Raw genomic sequence first — 22,470 nt, 5'->3', positions numbered from 1 at the left:
CAGCGAGTCTGAAACTTTTATTAAACGTGACAAAAAAACATGAAAACGTTTCAAACTACAAATTTATCCCCACAAACACCCGAAGACATCAAAATGCACGACCGCGGTAAAAGCAGGGCCGGTCGGCGTGAGGCGAGGGGGCGGAGTCAGTAGTGTAACAGCTCATCATCACAATAAATACAAAGTCCTAGCATCAGATCACAAAGTGTGGTATTGCTCAGTCTAACGGCGATCAATAATCCGATCGCTCCTTCAGACTGACGGCCGCTGGGAAGTTCGAGGAACGAGAAACGTCTTTGATAAAAACGAATAAGATCATTGCATCAGTTTAAAAACAAAATGGCTTCAGATCCTTCCGGAGGGGGGCGGGGTTAGAGGGACGGGACTCAGGTGCTGCTGTTGATCCTCCTGTGAACCGCCTGCAGGAGTAGCAGCGAGTACTCCTCCAGAAGCGCTGCCGTCTTCACCTCTCCCACACCTCCCAGCCCCCCCTCCGCTGCCAGCATGCCGAGCGGCAGGGCGTCAAGCTCCGCCTTCATCGCCTGGAAGGCCTCTGATAGGACGCGGGACATCTGGTGCTGGTCGAGGGCGGACTCATCTGAGGAGGAGCCACTCACCTGGAAGAAGAGGAGGAGAGGTGAATACTGCTGTGACCATCAAACATAGATGGTAAGGTGGGCGGAGTCTGTTACTCACTCTCCTGTACAGGTGCGTCGCTTTCTTAAAGCAGCTCTGCAGCTCATTGGTCAGAGCCCTGCAGCTCTCCACACTGATTGGCTCGTCTGCATAAAGAGAAAGCAGCAGGTGAGGTCACTCGAGCGTCATTTTATTTATTTAAAAACAGACTGTAAACAATGATGCGATGAAAGCAGAGACGACAGAAACGTCTCACCCGTCACACAGGAGAGGAAGGGTGAGGAGGAGGAGGAGCCAAAGAGATGACAGGATGAAGGGATGAAGAGGAGGAGGGTTAGAGTCCAAACCTGCGTCGTCCATCTGCCCGGCGCCGCCGTCTGTAGGAGGCCCCGCTTCTTGTCGTGCGGGAGTCAGGGGGGAGACGGATACCGGAGGAGGCTGCGAGGAGGATGAGGACACCGTTGAGAAAGGGGGGAGGGAGGGTTTGTCAGGAAGCGGCCTGCTGCTACTGGAGACGCGAGCCTGGAGACAGCGGGTGGGTGGGGGCATCTGGTTACCATGGTTCCCCAGAAACGAGGAGCAAGACGAAGAGACGACAACTGGGACCACAGCTGCGTGAGGGGGCGTGGCCAGAGTAACAGAGGGAACCACGGCGACAACAGGAGGTGGAGTCTCTTTGATTTGAGATGAAGGAGTCGGTGATGTCACTGCCAGGTCGTCAGTGGGTTCGGGGACGTTAAGGCCATCGCCCATGGAGACAGAGCGGGACATCTTAGCCATGGAGCTGGCGGTGGGGCTCATGTAGGAGCGCGGCCCCGATGCAGTCAGGGAGGATGACGAAGACTTCCTCGGGGTGGTGGTGGCCAGAGCGGCAGCAGTTTCCTGTGATGGGGACCTCGGGGAGGCAGGGCTTGGTCTCTGAAGGGGAGGTGCCGTAGATGGGGGGCGTCTGGGGGTGCTGGGAAGGGTGACGGGACGCTCAGGGGGAAGGAGCAGCTGAGGGGGCACCTCCTCTCTGAAGGGACGAGAGATCATCTGGGAGATGGCGGAGTCACCTGATGATGAGAGAGACAGGAAGTGATGTAATTAGGTCCAACAAAACATGTAAACTCAGAGTAACACTGAGACCGTTTCCCCCCGTGGCCCTCCGTGTTTTTAATCTCCAGTGTGTGAACTGACTCTAACGAATAGTCGAGACCTTCTCTGATTAGTTCAACAGTCTGCGGAGTAGCTAACGAGTTGGAGTCACAACACAGAAACTCTGACATCACACAGCAAGCTAACGTTAGCTAACACTAGCCATAAGCCAGCCCGTTTAGAGTAAAAGATCCTGCAGACTGAAATGTTGCTGATATACAAATATTTCAAAACTTGAGTCGGAGGAAATAGTGTGAAACAAGCTGTGAGCCATCTTTGCAGTAACATCTTATCCTGAGAGCTGGAACTGGACACTTTCAGGTAACGTCATGAACTGCCACCAAATTTATGCAGTGTGTTAAATTCTTGCCAGCTAACGTGAGCTGCTTGTTAACGCATAAAGCAGGGGCGTCAAACTCAAGGCCAACTTCAGGTCGCGGGCCAAAGAAGATAAACATTTATTGAACACTAAAACAATGTTTTTTAAACATAAATGTGAATAAAAACAGACAGGAATATTATTACAGATTAAATAAATTTAAAAAAATAAACTTTAACTTTAAATATTTTGCTCTTCATAAAAATATATCCTGTCAAAATTATGCAAGTTAGAAATATGAACATGCTGCCAAAACCCTAGAAAAAATAAATGAGAGCAAACACAAGGTTGGAGCCGCATGTAGACGGAGCTGGGCGTTGCTGCAGGAGTGGAGCTAATAAACTGTGTGGGCCATTCAGTGTCGTACTTTCCCTGAGTGCATCATTACACTGCAGCTGCATCTGAATCTGCACAGGTGCAGCTCAGCAAAGTGCGCTGACTTGGTTCAACATTACTGCAACAGGGAAAGTGAGGCAGGTTGCACTGGTGCATTTGTGACAGCTTCACTTTGTTATTTTGCTCTGGTGACAAACGTCTGCTGAAATGTCAGATTCTTCTTTAGCTCTTCTACTTCCTGTAGTTTCTGCGTTTAGGTTTTTCAGCTTATCCTGACGTCAAAGGAGCTTGGAAAGAAAAGCGTCTGGACTTCTTTGATTTGCTTGAAGACGTTTCACCTCTCATCCGAGAAGCTTCTTCAGTTCTAAGGTTCACAAGCGCATGGCACAACACAGAAGAGCCACCTCCACAGGACAAGACTCTGCAGTCCATCTGCATCTAAAGGTCAAAGGTCACTCTTTCGAGGATGCCAACGTTCACATTTTGGACAGAGAGGACAGATGGTTTGAAAGAGGAGTGAAAGAAGCATCTATGTCCACTGTGAGCGACCATCTTTGAACAGAGGCGGGGGTTTACGACACCAACTCTCTGCCATCTATAATCCAGTTTTGAGTTCCCTCCCCAGACGCCTTAACGCCCACTCACATCCTGGGCCGTCTGACCTCAGGAAATCACATGATAGGGTGGGGCCAGGTTTCACAATGAACTCACCCGAAACTCTGGCTGATTGGGACCCACACCCAGTTTCACACCTTGGGTCAGGCGATTAGAGGATCATCAGGGGGTCCTTTTGTCCCTCTGTGGGGGGTCACTCCCACTAGGTTTATATCTGGGACTCTCCACCATTTGACCTTAGAACTGAAGAAGCTTCTCGGATGAGAGGTGAAACGTCTTCAAGCAACTTAAAGAAGTCCAGACGCTTTTCTTTGCAAGCTCCTTTGACTACGATGACCTGGATGACTGAGAACCTTCACAGACAGCTTATCCTGATGTTTTGTCTCGTAGTGCCGTCTTAAATTAAATTCCTTCATTACAGCCACATTAGCTCCACTAATAAGACACACGGGTTTACCAGCCTGTCTGTAAACATATATTTAGCCTCCCACTGGCGCTGAAAGGCTCTGCTTTCAGAATCAACTTTTCTCTCCACCATTGTGAGCAGCTAGCTTCAATAACAGAAGTTTGACTTGATTGATGTGGGAATGTTCCCAGTTAGCCTAGCCAAGGAGGATGCAGCGCTGCATTATGGGATCTGTAGTTTGTATATTATTAGCGCCTCATATCGCCGGGCCATGCATAACAATAATAATAACTCTGTATAAAATGATCTCGCAGATGTGATGTGGCCCGCGGGCCTGGACTTTGACACATGTGGCATAAATGAAGTTAACAGAGCCACAGTGCTAACTTATATCAAACAGCGTTGGTTTTACTGGCTCAAATCAAAGACGTAACATTTAATTTCTACAGTCACAGCCAACGTGGGTGTGGTTAGCCTGCTAGCTTTAATTTAGCTTCTTTATGTCCAGGTGAGCGCTCATACTCAGGTGTACAGTGTATGCAGCTGCTTGGGGGTCCACAGTCTCTTTTGGTTCTTGTGCTGTTTACCTGTTTGTGTGGTGATCTGAGTGTTACCTGTGTCAGTCAGCAGGCTGTGGACTGACTGAGCCTTTCGAAGTCCAGCAGAGTTCAGATGGGAGGCAGCAGCCCGGGCTGTCGGTCCCTGGTTCCTCCTGCACTCCACTGCAGTTTGGGCCTTCTTCTTGAGCGGGGAGGGTCGGTGGACCTGCTGGGTCGAGGGGGTCTCCTCCTCTAGGATGCGGAGCTGGTTTGAACCATGGGGAGGCTGGGCTTGGTCCTGAAATGAGGTGGCCTGAGCCTGGTTCTGTTTTTGGGTTTGGTCCTGGGTCCACGGCACCTTCCCGTCCTGCCTCTGGCTCTCTTCCATCAGAGGTCGGACCTCGGAGACCAGCGGACGAGTCTTTGGCTCCCCCGCACCAGCCCCCGAGGTCCGAGATGGGAGAGGAAGCACGGTCCGGCTGAGAGAGCGAGAGAAAAAAGGTCTGAGTGATCTACCACACGTGTGCGTGGAGACCCCACAGAGTCAGTGTTCAGGCCACACTGTGTCTACAACAAGTATTCTCCTGTCCCATAGCTGAGCTGCACGTCTGCATTCAGGAAGCTGTTATCGTTTTTCAATAAAGTTTGGTTTAAATGGACCTGTGTGTGTGTGTGTAATTATTGACCTGTGTGTGACGGTAATCCTACCTTGTGGCTGTGCTTTGGGTGAGGAACCTGGACGAGATGCTCAGACTCTCACTGGAGCTGTGAGACGCTCTGCTCGGACTTCCTGTCAACACACAGGTCACATGTTCAGGTGTAGGTGAGTCTGCTGTGATTCAAATCCTGTCGCTTAGGACTGGGAGGAAAAATGCTGAAATCAGTTGCTAAGCTCTGCCGCCGTACCTGAGGCAGAAAGGTCAGCGAGCGTCACAAAGTGCTCCTTCAGGAACGCCTCCTGGTCGGGAGTCTGGGGTACGGGTTTCCTGCACTCCCCGCCACCTGGTCCTCTGTCTTCCTCGTCCTCCAGCTCAGAGGAGTTTCCGTCCATGCTGAGAAGCTCTGTGGGCTCCGAGTCTGATGGGCAGAAGAAGAGGGTTGGGCTGATAAAGACAGGTGAGAGGAAGCAGCAGCGAGGCGGCTCACAGACAGGTGAGTGCATCTCACCGTATCCTGCAGGTTTGCTGGGACTCGACAGTCTGGAGCTGAATCCCAGCGAGCAGCCGCTGTCGGGACTCGGTTTGTCCGGCCGTGCACCTTCAGCAGCAGGACACGCCTCCTTCACCTGGAACTCACTGACAGCAGGGGGAGGGGCTTATTTGCTGGTAAAAGCTAACGTCATCTGTGAATTCTCAGGACAGGAAGCAGTCCTACCTGCCTGCCAGGCTCACTCTGTCCTCCCATTGGTCCGGATACAGCACTGGGTTCTCTCTGTCTGCGCTCTGATTGGACAGGAGGATAAACTCTGGTCTGTGTACCTGTATGTACAGGATGACATCACACATCTGAGTAAGGTTCAGCTCACAGTGCCCTTCAGAGCTGGAGCCACAAAGCAGCATCAAACCCACGAAGAACTTCCTGCTGTTACTCAGTGGTTCAATCCCAGTCTGCACGCCAAGTATAACTGGGCAAGATACTGAATCCATCGGAGTGTTAATGTTAGACAGGAAGTGTGTGACTGTATAAGGGAGGGAGACAGGAAGGGTGAGGCGGAGCGAGAGAGAGACAGGGTGTGCGGCAGAGAGAGGGTGTGGGAGTCTGTCTCTCTCCCCACACCAGCGTGTGGGAGCGACAGGGTGTGAGTGAGAGAGAAACAGGGTGTGGGGCAGAGAGAGAGTGTGGGGGAGGGGCTTATTAATTTTTTTTACCAGCTGCGCCCCTCCCAGATCACAGTGAGAGACGCCCCTGACATACACAAACCTGCAGGCTGATGGTGCTCCCAAGCTCCTGATTGGTCCTGTGAAGCTCCTCCGCACCTTGACCCTTCCTCATCTTGCTGCAGTGGGAGTGGCTAACATCAAGTGGGCGTGTCTTCACAGAATAAACAGGACCGTTAATGCTAGTTAATCACTTGCGGGTGTTTTTTTTGAATAGTGTCTCTGAGTGTCCTGACCTCCGCCTGCTTGTCGGGGCAGAAAGAGTCCAGCAGTCTCAGGTCCAGCATGGACTTCACCATCAGAACCCCGTCAGCGTCGCACATCCTCCTGGACCAGCGCCGGCGAGGGAGTCGCGCCCCAGATAAGCCCCCATCCTGCTGAGTCACAAACAGAAGCCCTTCAAATATCTGCTTGGGTTACATCATCAGATCATATTTTAAACATTAGTTCAGTTCTCAAACCCAGCAGCTGTCTGTTATACATTTGAGTGTTCGTTCTAACGTCACACCTGTTGTTACATACGTACTATGTTTATTAGAGGAGCTTAACTTGTTTCTGTCATAGAGCTTATTAGACATAAATATGTAAATGCAAATTTTGCCGATGAGCTTAAGATACTTTAAAAAAAACAAAAAACAAACTAAAAAAAACAAAAAACAAACAAAAAAAACCTATCTTTTTATCTGAAGTCGGATTTAACGAGGTGGAGCTTTAGGCCTAATGAACAGAATCAATAACGATCTACCACGCCTGCTTTATCTTTTCCAAACTCTCCCCACTGAAATCCCGAAACAACAATTCGTGGAATGGGACAAGATAGTTTCCCGCTATTTATGGTTGGGGAAAAAACCCAGTACAGTACACTACAATTACCAAAGGACAGGGGCAGTCCATATTTACCATGTCTGAAGGACTGTTATTATTCTGCCCGGCTACGGCCATGAGTTTGTTTATGTGATTCTTTGTTTAAATCTCGGTGGAAAGACACAGAAGAACGAGCTACTAATGGCCCTCCAATCCAAGCCATAGTAGCAGACGGTAAACTAAAGTCGCGTTTGAAAGATCCTGATGATCCCTGGATAAAATCAACTTTTAAGATCTGGAAGGAGGTGTGCCGAGAGAACAAGCTTAACAAGGCAGAATTGATGCTAAGATGGTTTGCTTTTGGTACAGGGTTCCCGCCCAACCAGGGTGACATCATCATAATAATCATGATAATAATAAATTAGAGAAATACAACTGGGAACTATTACTTACATCTTACTACAGTTTTGAGAAATTGAAATTCTGTTGGCTATTTGCATGTTGTAAAGTTCCTTCTGTAAATTCTTTGTACAAGATCGCCAATGAAAACTACAAATATATAAAAAAACAACAACTCTCTCTCACGAGGACTGACTCGCTAGAGCGCCCCCTTCAGGTAAAAACCATTTAATGAGCTGCTTCATCCCAACAACGAAACAGAATGAAATAATCAGTTAAAGGTCAAAGGTCACATGCACCAACCTTCCTGCTGCTGTACACCTCATCAGACGCCTCTGAGGGGAAGAAACAAGAAACGTTGTCAGTGCAGGTTAAAGGTCACCTGACCTCTGACAAATCCATCGAGTCATTCAATTTCTAACACACCTGTTTCCTGTTGCACATTTCCTGCTGTGTCCGAGTACGGACAGCCAAGCTCCTCCCCCTCCTCCTCCTCCTTGTCACTGTCAGACAACATGGTGACCACAGGAGTCGTTGACGCCTCCCTGCCGCACAAACACTTAAGTTCAAGTCAGCACGCAGAGCCGCGACCATGTGACCTCACACCAGGATTCAGGACAGAGGTCACAGAGGTCAAGCTCACTGCAGGTTATTTTATTTTAAATCAGGCTGACTGTGGGTCAGGTTTTTTGTTTTCATGGATGCGTTTGATCGCAGAGTTTGGTTTGTTTTCTTCAGGTGAGTCTGAACATCATCATCACGTTTACCTGAGCTTCACGGCTCGCTGCTGAGGTGCACTCTGGGAACTGGGATTGCTGCAGGGGGGTCTAAGGTCAGCGAGACGCTGCCTCATCCTGATGGTGAGCTCTGGACTCAGACGCCACACGAAGATACAGCTACACACACGCACACACACAGACATACACGTGTGTATTTATATCCTTGTGGGGACACCTCATTGACATAATGTTTTCCCTAGCCGCTTACCCTGACCCTGACCCTAAACATAACCATAACCATAACCTAATTGTGACCTTTTTTCAACCATCTTTGTTCTGTTAATGGAATGAAACTTCCCACAGGTGTGTATTTTTCTCAGATTTTTTAATTTTCAACATCAGCTCCTTAATAATGTCAATAATATTCACTGTACACCAAATTGTTCCTCTTGACTCTATCGTGGCCATTTTTGGCCAATTGAAACCCATTATAACCACCTTTATTGAGTCCTTGTTATTGACAGTACTATATCATGTGATTTAGGTCAAATTGCTTTCATTCTGAACTCAACACAAAAAAAATTGTAGTTTTTAATGTTTTTTACCAAATTACATCATTTACCCATTTTTGGCCAATCAAGCGATTTCATGTAATATTCTGAGTTTCTAGTAGCAGCCTTTGATGGCCTACCACACTCCAATGGACCAGAATAATGAAACAATTTTGACATAGGTTTGGTCTTAAGGATCTAATAGTTTGTGTTTGTGCATGACATTGCAGCACAAACATGTATTTGCAAGATAGACTGGAATAAATAATGATGCATCAAACATTACATAGCTTTACATTACAATGAGCTTTGAGGTTCCCAGTCAAACTTAGCTTTGAAGCGCATGTTAAAAGCACTTTTACTCTTGTATTTTTCATAAAAGATACCATACCCAAAATATTAACTCTAGAAATCATTTATTCTGGCTATATGGCAAGAAAGTCATCACTGCTTCAAGCACTGTCTGTATGATGGTCAGAGAGCAAGGACAGCAAGCAGTCCTCTGTCCTTGAAGAAAAGACATCTGCCCAAGATGAAGAAACTTCCTCTCCAGAAAATGAGGGGACAATCTCCAAAGAGGCTGACTGCATCACCACTGATGTTGAGTACTAGCCATTGCCTGAATCCTCTTCTTTGGGGGAGGATTGGGGTCAAGGGGCATGGAGGTGGAGGCCAAGCAGCTGATGGAAAAGAACATAGGAGCATTTTCTGAGACCGAGGAGCCGGTGACTGAGTGGATCCCTCGTGAAAGGAAAACCATGTGGGTCCCACAACTGAAGAGAGACTGCTCTACAATCCAGTACCCACTGGTATCAAACCAGGAGTCACCCTGTATGCCGTTTCCTGCATTAGCAGCCTGAGATCTACTTTTGACTTTTTTTATAACAAAGGAGATCTTTTGGCTGCTGTGCACCCTTACACGGGAGGTGAAGGTGTGAGGATTGGAGGATTATAGATGAAGTGGAGATGTGAGCCTACACCAGAATAAAGCAATACATAGCATGTTGGATGACAACACTGGAAGTTCTCAAGAAGTAAAAAAAGGCATGGGGTTCAGACTCCAACTGACGGAGGAGCTCCGAGGACAACGTCTTTCCTTCGGGCACCTTGGCAGAGGAACTCCTCAGATGAAAACTGGCCCAGAGCTTCCTCCCCAGCTCCTCCAGTTGCAACAGAGGAAGATTTTGTTGTCTGTCTTTGGCTTCACCAAAACTACCACAGCAATATCCCACATGCCAAAGCAACGGAGGAATGTGCTTCATTTGACAGCAACACACAAGGAACCAGCAGTCAGTGATGGGGAATAAAGGATGCGTGAAAGCAAGAGGCAATCCTGGACTACAATAGGCACAAATATTGCTTGGATAACTTAGAGGGTGTTGGCACCTCGAGTTGTAGCAGGAAAACTAACTGATGGCTGATGGCTCTTCTCTCCAATCTCCTGGATGTCTCGGGATACGATGCCTTTGTCCCACCGGAAACAAGTTCACTGAAGTGGGGGAGTCCTCTACAACCTACAGATGAAGAGTGATCCTGGGAGAGCTGGGACACATGCTGGTGACCTCAACAACTGCAAGACACCCTTGTCCCTGATTCTCAGCCACTTCTGCCATTGATCTCAAGATACAGTAGTCTGAACCAGAGTGTGACCCAGAGTGTGACCCACACCCCACCAACGAAATGAGAAGAAGGTGCAAAAGGTGCACCTCCAGGATTGGAACAGCAGCCCCTTGCACCAGGTGCAGAAAGTGTGCCTACAAAAACCACTCTACTGTGGCTAGTACATCCTGCTGCTAATGAAGATGCACACAGAAGCACACTGGAATATAAAGTTCAATCATTTTATTGGTCATTTCAGTGGTTATTTGGTCATTAAACTGCCTTTCTGGCCACTAACACACCATGTGTGATTTTCTTTTTGGCCATTCAACCCCCCCCCTCCAAAAAGAAAAAAAGTAAAAATAAATCACTGTTACTGACCTGCAATGATGATAAAAAAAAAATTAGGTTTCATCATTCATATGCTAAAAATGTGAACTTTATTACTATTTTTACTATAATAATACATAATCTGACTGGTATTCAAAGGGTATAATATCTGAATTTGAATTATATTTTGGTTTTAAAAAATCAAGTCAATGAAAGTAGAAAAATGTTTTAATATATATGAATTTTATAGCATTTTGTAAACATAAACAGGGGGTGGACATTTTTGGCCACGAACAAGCTGAGAGGGAGTTTTTTTGTTTTTCTGTCACTGCACAAAAAAACAAAGATGCATAAAACTCATTGATACTTTTAATTATTGCTACGCATCTAACCTCCACCATGGTTAGAAAATAAATCAGTTTGCATGTATTATTTAGAAAAAAATGGGGATTTTATGCTTTTATTCCTATTTAATTCATTACAATTATGTGATCTAACTGGTATTTAAAGGGTTAAAATTCCGGATTTGAATAAAATTTAGATTATCATGAACAGCACTGATGCTAATCTAAAAATTCAAGTAAAAAAAAGTGGAATTTTTTCTTAATATATATGAATTTTATAGCATTTTGTAAATGTAAACAAGGGGTGGCCATTTTTGGCCACGAACAAGCTGAGAGGGAGTTTTTATGCACAAAAATAACAATGCATTATAATCAGTGTTGATGTGAATCAATTACATGCCCCAGACTCTACTATTAATAATACAAGAAATTTCAGTAGCAATGCAATTATATAAAATTGCGAGATTTGAGGTTGTCTTCCAGCTAGTGCAGTGGGCAAACAAACTGGTGTTTAAAGGGTTAAAAAGTAATAATTATTTTATATTTATGACAAGAACTGAAGTTAGTTAAAAGCTTTATGCAGAAAAAATGGCAAAAAAACATAAAAATAATAAAAATTACAGACCTAATCTGTTGGTGGCCACTTTTGGCCACGAACAAGCTGAAAGGGTCGTGATTTTGAACAAACCCAGAGGGTTAATAAAGGTGTGGAGGGCTGTGGGTGGGTGCGGGGGGTTCAGGTGAGGCGTACCTGTCTCCTGACACGGTGATCAGGTGTCTGCAGTCATTGCTGAACTTTAACCCCGTTATGATCTCTGGAACAGGAAGAAAAAGGGCCAGATTTGAAATAACTTTACTGGAATCACAGCCGTGTGTAAAAGCTCTGGTTTTAAATAAAGCTTTGAAAGAACTGGCTCTGCTGTCAGCGGTCATTAATCGTGTCTGTAACTGACGGCGACTGACCCGAGTGTCCGAACATGGTGGCCACGCACTCTCCTGAGTACAGGTCGAAGATGCCAATGTTCTTGTCTGAGCAGGAGGTGGCGATGAAGAGCCCCGACGGGTCTATCTGCACCTGAGGACGCAAGAGGAGTCGGTTATTGTATGTCCCTGTTCCCATGGAAACATCATCATGGTACCCACACCTTTCTGACCTTAATGAGCGTCCCATCTTCGCCCTGAGAGCCTTTGTAGAGCTTCTTCTGTTTCCCGTTACTGATGTTAAAGATCCTGCAGGGTGAGACACAGCACTCCACCATCATCGTGATTATCATCATCATCGGCAGCAGTATTTACAAACTAAAAACATGATCCACAGACAGGAAGTGAGGGGATGAAGCGACCGGAGACCAGCTGCCACAGACCTCACCAGAAAAATAAAACTACTTCCTGGATGTAATGACACTTACAGCCATAAGGTGGCAGCAACGCACCTTAAAGCAGGAAGGAAGCTGCCGGAAGTTTGCATGGCAGTGAATGGGAGCGCCAGTAAAGGTTTAAATCCAAACAAACATGTGATACACCCGTGTGTATTTGTACACATTCATGTGTTTACATCCACAACGCGCAGGTATGTTCAGAAAACCAGCTCGAAGCTGAGAAACGCTTCCGTTTGGAGCTGCAGAAGGTTGAACAAGTCAACTCTGAACTAATCCCATCAAAACCATTCACAGGAACAGGAAACACCAGTGCAGGGGGCAGCATGACTGGTCGGATCGTCCCCACTGATAGATAATCAATACATGAAGCCTTTCCCCTAAAAGTGGGGCTTTTAATGTGAAAGTCATTTGGTTTCTGCTTCTCTGGGTTTGCTGCTTTTAATGTGAAATACTTTGGAAGGTGCTGTAAACATACAGAAGGAAGAAAGAACCCAGAGAGAAGGAGGAGGTGGTTAATCCTGCTACTCCCACTGGCTGCTGGGTAATCTGACTGATCTGAGCTAAAGGTGGATTAAAGTCCAGGCTCATCCAGCGTCTGATTGGCTGATTGCTAGTCACTTTTCAGTTCCAGCTTTGAAACGGCTTCTGCTGATCACTGACTAGACGCCTGCAGGCAGACTGCATCATGGGAGTTGTAGTTGGTCACAACCTTTCATCGGTCGGCCGTTACCTGATGCTGCGGTCCTGACAGCCCACCGCTGCGTACGTCCCGGTCGGCTCGACGTCCATGTCGTACAGCGTCGTCTTCCTGACGGCGTGATGCGTCCGCGTGAACTCCAATCCCTCCCCTGTCTGAGGAGGAGCAGAGAGAAGAGGAAGCACCACATGACCACGAAGTACCAGAAGGAGTTTATTTTACATCATTTCACCTGGAAACACGTGAACGAAAACTGCATTCAACTGACCTCGGATCAGTGACGGAGCCACGAGCGCGACACTCAGCAGTACTATTACTCCGCTACAGGTACTATTAATATGTTCAGAAGTACTAATGTGTACTCACACGGGCCTCTGTCTCACCTGCTGAGCCGTGCGAAAGTAGACACTCTTATCGGCGCCGCAGCTGATCATCCTCACCTTCCCCTCATTGGCTGACAGACAGGAAGAAGAACATCACAGGTTAGACGCTAGCAGCAAACTTACAGCAGCAAGGGGTAGAGGGTAAAAGAGGTCAAAGGTCAGACAGTACCAGCAAATCTGACGGCAGTGATGGAGGACGAGTGCTCATCCAGAGTCTGAACCAGGCTGTAATCTCTGCCCACATCCAGGACGTGGATCAGACGGTCCCGGCCGGCCGTGGCCAATAACTGGAGACCTGAGAGAGACGCGTAAATGTGGTTGGACCAACGTTCTCTTTAAACGCCCTTAAGTGTCACAACGGTGAACGGTCTGATCGCCGTAACGCCTACAAGACAAAGCTGAGGGAAACGTTAGCCCTTTATCGCTAACCTGCGTTTCTCCTTGTCTGACATCACATCACACAAGCCAATAGGAAGTCTGAGTGAACATTTTCACGCTGATATTTATTTCGGTGTTAAAAGGACCTGCTGTAATCAGCTGACTCAAAGCACAAAAGAGCCCCGCCCCCTCCCCCAATGCCTCGCTGCAGTCAAAAATAGAGTCCCCACAAACCGCCAAGGCGGGTGCACGCACACACACACACACACACAGCTGTGGCTTCATCTGTGTGACTCCAATAATCTAATGAACCTCTGGAGGAGGATGAAGACATGTCTGAAGGCCAGCACGGCGCTGCTATGGCGTTATTTTTGTGCCACTATTCTGAGTGCACGTAAAAAAAAGTTTGCAGGTGCAAGTGTTGCATTTTGAGGAGAAATTTATTTTCAGCAAAGAAAAGAATTTGAGTGAATAAAATTCATTGCTGCGTGCAAAAACTGTATTTCAGTGTTTGCTATTATACACACACACACACACACACACACACACAACAGCAGCCCCTCTCGCTCAGTTTTTGCATTTGCGCCTGCTCGCAATGTGTTGCTCGCGCTCTCAACATTTCTGCCTGTGCGTGCTCAACCCTTTTGTTTTGATTTTCTCAGATTTTTTTGCATCCAAGTCTGTGATTGGCTGGTTTTGTGGCACAAATATAACGGTGTAGAGAAAGAGTTGAGCGCACACGGGCAGAAATGTTGAGAGCGCGAGCAACACATTGTGTGTGTACGTGTGTGCACCTGCAAATTTTTTTTTTTACATGCGCTCAGAATAGTGGCACAAAAATAACGCATACGCTGCGGCCCAGCCACCACTGCACCACGTTAGCGTCTGCTTTTAGCCGTTCGCGATGGTAAAGTCAGTTATAACGAGCACCGTGTGGGTGTAAATCATGGAAGCACACGGCTGACTTTAACTACATTAGCTTATGTCAGCAGCTCTTCTCACAGATAAAACTCTCCCACTCTCTTTATAACTTTAGAGCGTCCTTTCACACAAAACAGAAAATGGTGTAAAACCAAACACACAGCAAAATGACCTCACTTTTACGCGTCCTGAAAATAAGGGCCAATTTACAGAAACACAAGTACTTTTATTTTGAAAATCTGAGGTCAGTCTTGCTAGTTGGATGTTGCAGGTTTATGTGGTGGAACACAGGAAATTCTCTCTGCAGGGACACCAACGGTCCAAAATGACTGAAAACCACAGACGGAGCCGGCTGTAAGTCAGAAAGGAACACTCACAACCACAGAAACACATAATTACACACATACCAATTTAACAAGCTCCAGTGGCATCACTTCCTGTAAAGAGATGTCGACTCAGCAAAAAGGACGAGCTTTTTGTTTTCCAAGAGGAAGAGAAACAAAGGACCTCGAGTCAGAGGACAACTAATCTGTAAGACTGAGCTCTGACCTTCAAAATCAAGTCAAACCAGCAGGGGGAGGGGCGGGGATAATGTCAGGTATCGTAAGCGTCTACGTTTCCTCCCTTTATGGCAGGGGTGTCCATCTCCATCTCCAGGCCTCGAGTGCCGGTGTCCTGCAGACGCGTCCCTGATTCAGCACAGCTGATTTAAATGGCTGAATGACCTCGTGTCCAGAGGCTGGACTCAGGTGTGTTGACCCAGGGTGAGATCTAAAACCTGCAGGACACCGGCCCTCGAGGCCTGGAGTTGGAACCCCTTCTTTAAGGGGTCCTTTCAGTAATCGTTGGCTGTACATTCAAGGCTTCATTAGCATGAGGAGAACATTTTTTACAATAAAGCTATGAATAAAACCCATTTCAAAATAAGAGCGGTGATGGAATATTTTAGTTTTCCATCAGGGAATAAAAACGGATGTTGGGTTTATAGCACAGCGTTAGTTTCACAGAGTGAAAATATCTTTAAAGTATTTATATCTTTTCTTTAGGATATATTTAAACTGTCTTCAAAAACTGAACTGTTTCCAGCGCTGCGTTGTGTTCCCGCACTGGTCTGGGATGGTTTCTCACCTGTGTCCGGTTTGGAGAACTCGAGGCAGAGGATGTCGGAGTCGTGAGCCTGAACGTTCAGAATTTCCGCCATGCCGTCTAGGTCGTGGATCCTAAAACACATCGACGTCACACCAACGTCACACCAACGCACACGCACCTTTTCCGTGGCGACCTGCCCACCTCCACTCACCTGAGGATCCCTGTGCGATCTCCAGAGGCCAGGTGATGTCCATCGGGGCTGACTCTCAGGGTCCTAATGCCCGCTCTGCTCTGGTCCACCTGCTGCCCCTCTGTCACCGATGACCCCGCCTTCTCCGTACCCGCAGCAATGCTGACGCTCTCCGTGTCCAGGAGGCCAGTTACGTTGTCGTCCACGTACACGACCTTCTGCAGGTCCTGCGGGGACAGAGGCCATAGGTCAGTGTAGCACAGGTGTAGGTGTACGATGTGCAGGTGCGTGCTGTCCTACGTTGCTCAGGATGTTCCTGTGGAGGGCGCTGTGCCCGTCAATGCTCCACAGTCGGATGGTGTTATCTGAGGAGCAGGACAGGAAGGAGCCGCGGGGAAGGCACGTTTTACCACCTCCTCCTTTTTCTCCTCCACCCTCGGGGTACATCTGCACAACAGTGACAGGTGAGACACAGGTTAGCAGACTTTGTACGCACAGTAATCCAGAGTTTGGATTACTGTCCAAACTCTGGGTCCTGCTGTTGGGTGGAGGCGGCACAGCTGGAGGCAGAGTAATCCCCGCCTGGTGGATGATTTACTCACAGAGCTCAGAGTGTGGTTGGAGAGTAAAATTTTACCGAGGTTAGAGCTCACACCTGTGCACCACACCTGTACCCGTTTCCCCTCAGACGCTGAGCTTCACGACACACGTCTATAAACTTTAACCTGTCGGGAGGGCGTGACCGAGGCCAGGCTGTGCTCTGTTTGTGAGGTAGCACACTCGTTAGCTTTGTTTGGCAGTATGAACACGTCCGACACAAAACTACACAACGAGTAGCCGAGTCTGAGCTGCTGACGGTCTGAGAACCATCATCATCATCAACTTTATTTATAAAGCACTTTAAAACAACCACAGCTGACACAAAGTGCTGTACATTGGAACTGTAAAATAAAATTACATGAGATATAAGTAAAAACCAAATAAAAGAAGAGTGAAATCATTAATTAAATAACTACTTCAATTAAAAGAGAAACTAAGTCTCACTGAGGTTAAAAGCCAAGGAATAAAAGTGGGTTTTAAGACGTGATTTAAAAGTGGACAGTGAAGGGGCCTCTCTAACGTGCAAGGGCAAATTATTCCATAATTTTGGAGCCACAATAGAGAAGGCCCTGCCCCCTCTGAGCTTCCTCCTGGATCTCGGTACCTCCAGGAGCAGCTGGTCAGCTGACCTGAGAGACCGACAGGGTGTGTGGGGATGAAGAAGCTCAAATAGGTAGGGCGGGGCAAGACTGCGAAGGCATTTAAAAACAAACATAAGAATTTTAAAATGAACTCTAAAAGACACAGGCAGCCAGTGCAGAGAGGCTAGCACGGGGGTTATATGCTCTCTTTTTCGAGTTCCTGTTAGGATTCGTGCAGCCGCATTTTGAACCAGCTGCAGACGTGAGAGCAACAACTGACTGACCCCCACATAAAGTGAGTTACAGTCGTCCAGGCGAGAAGAAATGAAAGCATGGATCACTGTTTCAAGGTGCTGCCTCGAAAGAAAAGATTTTACTCTTGCCAGTCGCCTTAAATGATAAAAACTGGACTTCACCACTGCTCTGATTTGGTTGTCCAATTTAAAATCACTGTCCAACTTAAAACCAAGGTCAGTAACAACAGGTTTAACCACACAAAATATCCTCACAAACACAGACATCGATGACACACTGTTACGCCCCCACGGTTTCAATGTATGAGCAAGGCCCCATTACATCAGTAAAACCAGCACACTGACCTCCAGGCTCCACACACAGGATGAGTGATAGAGGGCGGAGTAAAGTTTTCCCGCCTTGCGGGGGTCACGGAGATCGCGGATATCCCAAACATAAACGCTGTGGTCGTTGTAGACACATGACAGCCAGCGATTGGCGGGGTCGTAGGTCACTGCCACGGTGTCTGGGTAACGAGACTCCGGCCTGCAGGAGAACAGCTGACTGACGAAGACAAAGAGGAAGAACAATGAGAGCTGCGGTTTCCATGGAAACTGTTTCCACGATCAGCTGAGCTCTAAGTAAAAACCAGGTTTCCTGTTCTGTGTTTAAACAAAGATGTGCAGACTGGCGCCATGTGACCTCTGACACGTGTTTGTCAGCTAAACATGGCGACGGCATTCTCAGTGACGACTACTACGGGCTAACGTGCACTATAGTGGGGCTACATACCGACTACAGTAAGCTGTAGTAAAATAAGGTACAGGTGTGTGTTACCTGGCTTCCACCATACTGGCGACATCAACGCCAAGGCAGTGTGGCCGGGGCAGGGTGCACAGGAAGTGCAGGTTGGCGGGGCTGAAGGCTCGAACCGTCCCATCGGAGCAGCCACAGAAGATGAAGTCATCAGTGACACACAGACAGGTGGCCTGAGACGTCTGAGGACACACGGACAGGTAAGTACACGCACCTCCACCTGAGCTGTGACAGAATGCAGTAATACTGCAGTACTAACGCTAAAGTGCTGATACTACTGCAGTGCAGGACGGTGCTGCGATGGAGAGGGTAACGTGCCAGAGTGGGTGTGGTGATGTTACAGCCATGAGGTAGTTAAACGTGGACCTCGTTTGAAATTGACCAATGAGGGTGAGATGAAGGGAGTGGGTGTGTCTGATCTTTGTCACCAGAAACGTTTTACTGCTGTAAAAATCGCTCCTCGCCATTCAGCCGCCACGGCGCCGTGTCAGAGAGGATCGATAGCAAATGAACATTGTGATTAATAATGATGTCACACAGTCAGCTGCTGTGGTGGGAGGAGCTGTGGTGAAGGGCAGAGTTTGAAATGAAACAACGTAAACACGTTTGGTGGCGGCGTGTGTGTGTGGGATGTATTCGCGGCGGGCTGAGGTGGGACGAGGACTTACGGCGACAGAGTCGACCCTCTGCGCAGGAAGCAGAGGAGGAAGCAGAGCATTAGAGCAGAAACAGTGACATCACGCGACCACTGTGTAGACGCCTGCTATCAGGCCGCACGCACTCACCCTTAACTCCACCCACTTGTCGAGGAGCCGCCGGTCGTTGAACTCGCACAGCAGGCCGGAGGAGGTGATGCAGAAGGTGGAGGCGGCTTGTCTGCCCCGCCCACACGCCACATCACTGAAGAAGTTATTCCTCAGCTCGCCGAGCAGTCCCGAGCGCCCGAGCAAGGGCACGGTGGCGTTCACCTGCAGACACAGAAACCATCAGTAACCGCACAGGAAGTCCCAGCCAATCAATCTTTAGGTGGGCGGTCACGCGGGAACCTTGCAGGTCTTGGCGTGGTCCAGGTACCAGAACTTGACGTGTCGGTTTCCAGCGGTAACGAAGTAGGAGCTGTCATCCGAGAAGGAGACGGCGGTCACTTTGCTGGACACCTTATTGGACGCCACGACTACGTTTTTCTGAAACGGACAGACAGCAGCAGGTGAGCACGAAGACCTTTTCTCAGGTGGCATCTCTCAGGTGCACTCGGCCACGCCTCCGTCACCTTCCAGTTCCATACGTTGACCACCATGTCGTGCTGGTAGCCCACGCTGACAATGTACTTCCCATTTGGAGAGAACGCCACGCACGCAATGCCATATTTATGTTCCTGCAGCTCGCACACCTGAATGCACTCTGATACCTCCCAGACCCGGACTGCCGGCATGTGACCACTCTGTGGAAGACAAGAAGGAAAAAAATAAGCATCATCTCTCACCTGAGGCACCAGGTGAACACCTGAGCGCTGTCGTGGCATGCTTACCTCTCCTGTGACCACATACTTCCCGTCCGGCGAAAATGCCAGCGTCGTGATTGCCTTCCTGTAACAGGAAACGGTCTTTATTCCATGTTTTCCTTACAGAAGCAGACAAGAAGTGTGATCTGATTGGCTGCTGGAGTCTTACCTGGAGCTGTTGAAGATGTGATGCTGTTTGTTCTTCCGTGGATTCAGCAGCACGACCACACACCTGCAATGACACGGCCAGGTAACATGATCAAAACACTCATTCACAGGAAGTAGGGCTGCCACAAACGATTATTTTGATAGTCGACTAGTCACCGATTATTTTTGCGATTAGTCGACTAATCAGATCATCATTCATTGGATGTAAAACGTACAGCTTATTGCACCAGTAGCATCTGCTCTTATATAACTATTATTAGCTTACAGCTTTAAGTGTTTAAGGTCTGTGCTAACTAAAAATAAAGACAAGATGATAGTTTATTAAATTTTAATGAAATTTGCAGATTGTTTCGGTGAAGTTTAATAAACTCCTTGCTATCTAAAGTATAACAGGACACCGGAGTAAATTCTGGAGCATCTCACACTTCTGATAATCAGCTGTTTATTCAGCTGTGTAAAAACTATAACTTTAATCTCAGCCAAACCGATTTACTCAGGAACAAATAAAATACTAAATAAAGCCAAACAATAACATTTTTAAGTTATCTAAGTGACTTATATATCATGTTTAACCTGAATAGTGAAAGACGGCGGTGGGTTTGAAAACGATTTGCTGGGAGTCCGGTGTTCTCACGGCTCTAGTGAGCCTTGCCCCCGGCTAGCTATCGAGCTAGTGGGTAACAGACGTCTCCGAAAACATCGGAGCGCTTTTGAAAATATGTGGTGTCTTGACAAATTGAGCAGATATTTGAGGTTTACACAGCTACATTCTCGCCTGAAAATATGTTAAACGTTTATTTTGTGACCCAGAAAGAATAATAAGAGTAATATTAAAACTAATTAGCTGCCGCCATTGTTGGAAACTGAGCTGGGCTGCGCTATGAATTCTGGGACACAGCTTCTTCTTCTTCTTCGGGGTTTAACGGCAGCTGGCATCCTTGTACATGCAGTGCTGCCATCTTCTGTTTCAGTCCGTTATTACACTCTTAAATCCTACTACTTATTCCTGCGTCTTTCAGGTTCTTACAAAGCTTCAAACGATGCGTCGACTATTAAATTAGTCGTGACTAGTCGACTAATCGTGGCAGCCCTAACAGGAAGGCAGAGAAAGTTGTCTGGTTTCCAAAATAAAAGACCTGGGACGGTTTTCCTTCAATCCGATTGTTAAGTGATGACGTGACGAATCCTACTTCCGGGCCTAAAGTAGTCTGCGTTTAATATGGCTTTTGTGTTGTTAACATGTTTAATGTTATGTATTTTCTTCTATTTAATCTCAAAAAGCTCCTAAAACAGTCAGTGATCACCGTTGACCTCCCTCGGCTTTTATTACCGCTAATCATTTATTTAAGCTCAGTTTTTAAAACCTTAGGATGTAACTACAGCCCAGCCCATGCAGCAGTATATGAATGACTAACCTCGTATTGTGGATGGATTATCTCAGTTGTTCTCCTGGCTGAAGTTTGGTCCTTTTACAGCATCCTGCCATGCGATTACATTTGTTCCTGACCACCGAGAACACTCACGTTAACTTTTATCGAGTGGAAAAAAAGTTAGCTTGTTTATATTATGCTAACATAGCTGTGTCGCTAGCGGTCACATAGCACATCATTATATACCAGCTAGCCTAACTTCAGTAACCCTACAAACGTCACTGCTGTTTAGTTTTCTGTCTTCATTTATGTTGGAAGTGATAACAGAGCTGTACGTTTGAATTTGTTTCCAAAACCCCGCAGTCAGGACATGCTATATTGTAGTTAGATAGAAGCTAGTGAGCTAACTTCCTGCTAACTTCTAACTCCGTTAAATGTCATAAATTCCGTTTTCATTGATGCCTGGATGTTAAACTCAATTGTTACACCTGGTAGAGCAGAACGCTGATCATTTTATTAAAGATGAAAGGATTTAGACAGTTTTTCAACTCTCATAATACCATAGTGCAGCAGTCCCCAACCCCCGGGCCTCGGACCGGTACCGGTCTGTGAGTTGTTTGGTACCGGGCTGCGAGAGTTGAGGCTCAGGTGTGAAATGTATAGTTTTCAGGGTTTTTATCGGTTTTCAGCGTTATTTTGTTATCATTTTTATCGTTTACTCGGCTTTCCTTGGTCTTTTCACGTGTGTTATGAATAAATCTTCTTTTTTTCGGTACCGGTACTAGTTTTATTTTGTTGTATTTATCCGCGACACCTTAAAGGCCGGTCCGTGAAAATATTGTCGGGCATAAACCGGTCCGTGGCGCAAAAAAGGTTGGGGACCACTGCCATAGTGATCGTTTGATATATGGACCTGCAGCGGAGTTTAGGCCAAGACACGGCTAGTGACATCAGACTTAATGACCAGATTGCCCGAGGATGGGGCAATAGGATGAACTATTGAAACCAGCCCACTGAAGGAACAATGTCATTATGCAAATGTCCTGTTTATAAGATTGTGGAAACCTGCAGTCAGCTGAGACTGAAGAAGTCACCTGGATGAGTGACGAAACGTTTCTCCCACTGAAAACATCCAGATGAACAGAATCAACTTTTGGAGATGGAGGAAAATCTCACAGTTTCAAAATAAAAGCTTTCAGTTAGCTATTGGCTGTTACCAACATGCCTTAAATATGTGAATTTTGCAAAACAAAAGGTCAGACTTAATTTTATAAAATAAACAGGATGCTCAGCAATGCCAGGTTTTCAAAGTAAAAACCTCCCAAGTTTCCCCACTTCAAGCGTTAGCAGGAAGCTGCAGACGGAGTCAGGCACAAGCAACAATCCCACGTCGATTCTGTTTCTAAAGCAAAATTCACCAAGAAGAAGAAGGAGCAGAGCATTCTGGGAGATTAAAAACCCTGAAACAATAAGCAGTTTATGGCTGCATCCC

At 47.0% G+C, this 22,470-nt stretch overlaps 1 protein-coding gene across 5 annotated transcripts in view; it reads right to left on the bottom strand.

Annotated features, from left to right (window-relative positions):
- Positions 1-2: 2 nt before the first annotated feature.
- mapkbp1 (mitogen-activated protein kinase binding protein 1) overlaps positions 3-22,470 on the bottom strand; it is a 31,717-nt gene continuing 9,249 nt past the window's right edge. For 2 of the 5 annotated variants that reach the window (XM_086275751.1, XM_086275755.1), the window contains 30 exons: positions 19,610-19,672; positions 19,468-19,525; positions 19,210-19,380; positions 18,986-19,123; positions 18,725-18,907; positions 18,608-18,625; positions 17,961-18,121; positions 17,489-17,687; positions 16,009-16,155; positions 15,730-15,935; positions 15,558-15,649; positions 13,300-13,425; positions 13,131-13,201; positions 12,781-12,902; positions 11,826-11,901; positions 11,635-11,746; positions 11,423-11,486; positions 7,896-8,024; positions 7,555-7,673; positions 7,432-7,463; positions 6,162-6,302; positions 5,969-6,079; positions 5,423-5,526; positions 5,216-5,343; positions 4,955-5,125; positions 4,757-4,838; positions 4,124-4,527; positions 984-1,691; positions 697-782; positions 3-617 (listed from right to left, as the gene is read on the bottom strand). In XM_086275751.1, the coding sequence (XP_086131877.1) occupies positions 387-617; positions 697-782; positions 984-1,691; positions 4,124-4,527; positions 4,757-4,838; positions 4,955-5,125; positions 5,216-5,343; positions 5,423-5,526; positions 5,969-6,079; positions 6,162-6,302; positions 7,432-7,463; positions 7,555-7,673; positions 7,896-8,024; positions 11,423-11,486; positions 11,635-11,746; positions 11,826-11,901; positions 12,781-12,902; positions 13,131-13,201; positions 13,300-13,425; positions 15,558-15,649; positions 15,730-15,935; positions 16,009-16,155; positions 17,489-17,687; positions 17,961-18,121; positions 18,608-18,625; positions 18,725-18,907; positions 18,986-19,123; positions 19,210-19,380; positions 19,468-19,525; positions 19,610-19,672 (4,453 nt within the window). In that variant the 3' untranslated portion in view covers positions 3-386. Of the gene's footprint in view, positions 618-696; positions 783-892; positions 1,692-4,123; positions 4,528-4,756; positions 4,839-4,954; positions 5,126-5,215; positions 5,344-5,422; positions 5,527-5,968; positions 6,080-6,161; positions 6,303-7,431; positions 7,464-7,554; positions 7,674-7,895; positions 8,025-11,422; positions 11,487-11,634; positions 11,747-11,825; positions 11,902-12,780; positions 12,903-13,130; positions 13,202-13,299; positions 13,426-15,557; positions 15,650-15,729; positions 15,936-16,008; positions 16,156-17,488; positions 17,688-17,960; positions 18,122-18,607; positions 18,626-18,724; positions 18,908-18,985; positions 19,124-19,209; positions 19,381-19,467; positions 19,526-19,609; positions 19,673-22,470 lie in introns of all 5 variants that reach the window. The other 3 variants (XM_086275752.1, XM_086275754.1, XM_086275753.1) reach the window with 3 other exon arrangements.

The sequence above is a fragment of the Aulonocara sp. 'chitande type north' Nkhata Bay genome, linkage group LG19, assembly GCF_057382095.1.
Source record: "Aulonocara sp. 'chitande type north' Nkhata Bay isolate Kocher_YH1m ecotype deep benthic linkage group LG19, A_spYH_male_GT1.1, whole genome shotgun sequence".
Taxonomy (NCBI): Eukaryota; Metazoa; Chordata; class Actinopteri; order Cichliformes; family Cichlidae; genus Aulonocara; species Aulonocara sp. 'chitande type north' Nkhata Bay.
The sequence above is the reverse complement of the archived record's forward strand: the minus strand, read 5'-3'. Positions and strand labels throughout refer to the sequence as shown.